This window comes from Ipomoea nil, unplaced genomic scaffold, assembly GCF_001879475.1.
Source record: "Ipomoea nil cultivar Tokyo-kokei standard unplaced genomic scaffold, Asagao_1.1 scaffold0436, whole genome shotgun sequence".
NCBI classification, from domain to species: domain Eukaryota; kingdom Viridiplantae; phylum Streptophyta; class Magnoliopsida; order Solanales; family Convolvulaceae; genus Ipomoea; species Ipomoea nil.
Genome location: NW_017616864.1, coordinates 501,864 through 506,504, shown reverse-complemented (window position 1 = coordinate 506,504; position 4,641 = coordinate 501,864). Strand labels below are relative to the sequence as shown.

Sequence of the window (4,641 nt, the reverse complement as noted above, 5' to 3'; positions counted from 1 at the left end):
TCAAATGAATCAAGTCTATTATTTCACGAGGCATTCCCAGTGAGCATTTAACTAATGATAAATCCAATACTCTTAACAATTTCAAACATGAGTATGCCAACCTGCATTTTGAATGGTATGCATCTTTACCAAAGCAGAGAACATAATGGATTTCATTAGGACGGAAGTTCCCATAACTCGCTCGAGTAATTGGCCAATGACTTGTTTGACAGCTTAACCAAGGACTACACTTTGGAGCATGGTTGTCATTATTGATAATGCCCAACACATACCAATCAGCTCCTTCTCTCACACAAACCTCGTGTACTTGATCATGAATGTTACATGATTCATTAACTTTGCCGTCAATACTTAGTTCATTAGTTTGAACTAGACTTCTATTAATGAAATCATGCAAGTAACTCTCTCCCACTTCTTCCAAACTCATATTGTTATGTGGCTTTATAAATCCCTCTGCAACCCACAAGTTGATTAATTTCTTAACAGGAATGTCATTGTCTTCTGGAAACACACCAAAATAAGGAAAGCAAACCTTCAAATGTCGGGTAAGTACTTGTAGCTTAATGAAACTATTTCTAAAATTCTTTTGTTATTTTCATAACTAACATCTATTGCATACACAGTTTTCGCAACATCTCTCCATATTTCTAGAGACCCTTTTACTGTCACCAAAAGTCCGGAAACTAAAACAACTACTAGGGGTAATCCACCACAATGAAGAACAATGCGTTGCCCAATTTCCTCATACTCATGGGGAACACATTGGATTTTCCCAAACACTTTCCTTGCAAATAATTCCCAACAATCCGGAAAAGTTTGATACTTCACTTGGTAGGGATTGGTACTTAAGTATTCAGAAACCTCTTTGAACCGAGTAGTTACTAAGATTCGGCTTCCATTAAAATTCTCTGGAAAATATCCTTTGATGGCATCCCATGCAGCAGTGGTCCATATGTCATCTAAGAAAATTGAATACTTGTGGCCCATCAAACTTGTGCTTAATTGCTCAGCTATCTGAGCCTCATCTATGTTGTAGATTTCACTAGTGATAGGTGAAATACAACGTAACAGACCAATGAGCATCTCTTTGAGGTTATGAAATTTAGACACAACTATCCATGCTCGAATGTGAAAGTTAGCAATAGTAATTCGATGTCCATAGACTCTTTTGGCTAATGTAGTTTTTCCAATGCCTCCTTCCCCAACGAGTGGCATAACTTGTAGTTTTAGCACATATTTCCGAAACATGTCAATGTTACTATTCTTCAAAATGGTTAAAACCAATCCCATGAAGTATGAATAACAGAGCCGGTTAACTATCTTCACTATAGCAATGTCGAATCCTACAATCACTTCATTCTTAGTCTTTAAAGCATTTTGGTAGGTATCACAAAATGTGATGCTCTGTTCCTCAGTCTCTAAAGCAACTCTTCTTTTTTCGTTAAGGAGTATCTGATCTTTAACTTGCTCAATGTCTCTTACTGTTCTTTTCAAGCAATGATGAACATCTTCACAAGGCTTAACTGCAGCATTCCCTTCCCAGCGATCTGCCGAATAGAATAGACTCTGTATATCATTTATTCCGTCCTCTAGGCTCTACCCATATTGTACCAACTTGATCATGGACATGTTTATACTGTAACCAAGCCATCATGTCCCCGTCATTCATTTTCGCCTTACACTCCACCAAAAAGGCTTGCAGAAAATGGACATTGTAAGACAGCAAGTCCATCGTTTCACGCAGTGGCACCATAATTAATCCTCCAGCAGCCTCTACTATTTTGGGCTTCATAACGTTTTGCTCTATAGCCTCTAGCCCTCTACCATTACGATTAGAGAGGCTAGACCATCAAAACCCATTGAACTTCTCCAAAGTGTTTCTGGAACTCATATCAGAGTTATTAGTCTCAATTACGTACTTTACTGACCAAGAAATTAAATGGAATGCTTATAACAATAAAATTGAAAAGTATTCTTTTACTAGCGACACTTAATAACCATCACTAAAGTTTAAAGTAAATATTAGCAGCAATAAAGCGACACTATTTAGTCACATATGAATAACTGCCAAAAAACACAATTTTGGCAGTTTGTAACTGCCGCTAAATGCCATATTTGGCGTAGTTAGCATCAGTGCAAGATAGGTTAAAATCTCTTCTGCCAGCAGATGAATTAATTATTATAGTACCCTCAGGAAAACCATTGCATCTTCCAGTTTCTAAACTTATGTGATTTAACAAAAAATGGAACCATTACAAGTTTTTAATTTGTTCGTCAATTGTTTGTACGCTGAGTGGCTATTATATTTAAATTTTAAAGGCATATATATTGCATAAAGAATCTGCTATATATTAATTGTTTGTATGAAAGTTTTTTATATTACAAATGAAAATATAATTGCTTTTACCGCTTTTACAAATATATATAATCTCACTGATCTCCAAACAATGCCCAAGTCTTAAGTCTTGGAGTCTATATATATATATATATATATATATATATATATATATATATATATATGTGTGTGTGTGTGTGTGTGTGGGGGGGGGGGGGGGGGGAAGGGATCAAGTGCGGGAATGGTTTCCCGTGCGTTTCTGCGATTGAACGCACATTAAACATTAAACTGACACACTTTAAGTACACAACACACGCACATTAAGCATACAAACAAAACACCTTAAGAACACAAATCACACACCTTAAGAACACAAACCACGCACCTTAAGCACATAACAAAGCACTTTAAGAACACAAATCACGCACCTAATGTTTTAAAAATGGTTCACTTTAAGTTGCATATAAATCACGCACCTTAAGGATGAAAACAACGCACATCAAGAAGGAAACTCACGCACCTAAGTTTCAACAACTACTCATATTAAGCACTAAACTCACGCACCTTAAGCACAAAACTCATGCACCTTAAGCACAAAACCCATGCACCTTAAGTTTCAATAACTACTACCATTTAGTACATAATCCAGGCACCTTAAGCTCAAACTCACGCACCTTACTCACAAAAACCATGGACTACATACCTTACATTTGACCTAAATGCAAAAAATTACCAAAATACCAACATGTTTTTTTTTTTTTTTTTTTTTTTTTAATTTTGGTAATCTAAACGTTGATTTAAGCAAAATCAATGGTTCTCCTTTCACCGCACAACCGCACCTAGCACCATCAACCGCACAGGAATCCATTTATATATATATATATATATATATATATATATATATATATATATATATATATATATATATATATATATATATAGTTATTACACTAGAGGTTCATTATCTTTTGTGACAGTTCTAAATTTAGTCCCAAACTATCGTTTTTGCTATATAACAAACCAGATTAGTAATTTTTTCAACACTTTTAGTCCTTCTCATTACTTTTTCCTATTTTTAGTAAGGACATTTTTGTCTTTTCATATTTTTCTTTTGTTGTTTTTCCGATTTCAACCGGCTTAATTGGTTTAGAACTTTAAGTAACCTATGATTCTTAGTAATCATATTTTTCAAGCTATTTTTAGTAAAGTCCTAAACCAATTAAACCAGTTGAAAGTTGAAATCAGAAAAATAACAAAAAAAATTATGAAGAGACAAAAATGCCCTTTCTAAAAATAGGAAAAATAATGAGAAAGATTAAAAATATCCAAAGAATTATATATATATATATATATATATATATATATATATATATATATATATATATATATATATATATATACACACATACATATATATATATATATATATATATATATATATATATATATGTGTGTGTGTGTGTGTGTGTGTGTGTGTGTGTGTGTGTGTGTGTGTGTTTGTGTGTGTGTGTGTGTGTGTGTGTGTGTGTGTGTGTTTGTGTGTGTGTGAGGAAATATTTTAATAGAAAAGTCTTACTTAAGTTGGGGTGGATATATATATATATATATATATATATATATATATATATATATATATATATATGATGAGGACATATTTTATTGGCATTTAAAAGTCTTGACCCATATGGAGGCGGGTTGGGCGCGTTAGGTGCACCTAGTTGCATCCCGTCGTGTGGCGTGGCGCCCTGGTTGGTGGGCGTATGGTGTGGCACCCTAGCTGATGGACGACAGTTTGGAGGCAAGTAGGGAGGCATGTAAACGTGGGACACATAGTTGGCAGAGGCTGGCCTATCTTGGATGGCGTACACGTGGACGGTGGTGGGTGAGGCGAGTAACAGTATAAAAGGAGCGGGAATGGTTTGGTTATGACACGGCTTGAGAATGCAAAGACCCTTCTAGCTGAGCGGTTTGAGTCTTCTTTCTCTTGCCAACATACCATGGTTAATTGTGATAACTTTTTTATGACACTTAGTAATTTAGTCACAAATAATACCCTTTTTGTGAGCAAAAAAATAATTCGACACTATTGTGTGGGATAATTGTGATAACTTTTTTTTGTCACAGATAATTTGGTAATTGTGACAAGTATTTGTTACGAATAAGTTGTCACTATTACTAGAATAATAGGGTCGTAACATACGATGTCACTATTTGTTATCACTAAATGTTTGTGCATTTTGGCATCATTATAATTATGGCGGCGGGAATGAATGTAATTGTGACAAAATACAACGAGGCCACAAATA

General features: G+C 34.7%; 2 protein-coding genes across 3 annotated transcripts in view; both read right to left on the bottom strand.

Annotated features, from left to right (window-relative positions):
- LOC109172849 (putative late blight resistance protein homolog R1B-14) overlaps positions 1 to 4,641 on the bottom strand; it is a 361,300-nt gene that overhangs the window by 89,810 nt on the left and 266,849 nt on the right. The gene's annotated exons all lie outside the window — the stretch shown is intronic.
- Positions 535 to 1,732, bottom strand: LOC109172835 (putative late blight resistance protein homolog R1B-14). The gene is made up of 2 exons (XM_019322060.1): positions 1,612 to 1,732; positions 535 to 1,547 (listed from the first exon to the last, which is right to left on the bottom strand). Exons 1-2 carry the CDS (start codon positions 1,730 to 1,732, stop codon positions 535 to 537), a joined length of 1,134 nt encoding a protein of 377 aa, XP_019177605.1.

What these genes read in the sequence shown, in the direction of transcription:
- LOC109172835 (XM_019322060.1), bottom strand. Translation starts at nt 1,732, where the DNA reads ATGGACTTGCTGTCTTACAATGTCCATTTTCTGCAAGCCTTTTTGGTG. An exon ending in ACATGTCCATGATCAAGTTG is followed by an intron (nt 1,548 to 1,611) that starts GTACAATATGGG and finishes TCTATTCGGCAG; the next exon opens with ATCGCTGGGAAGGGAATGCT.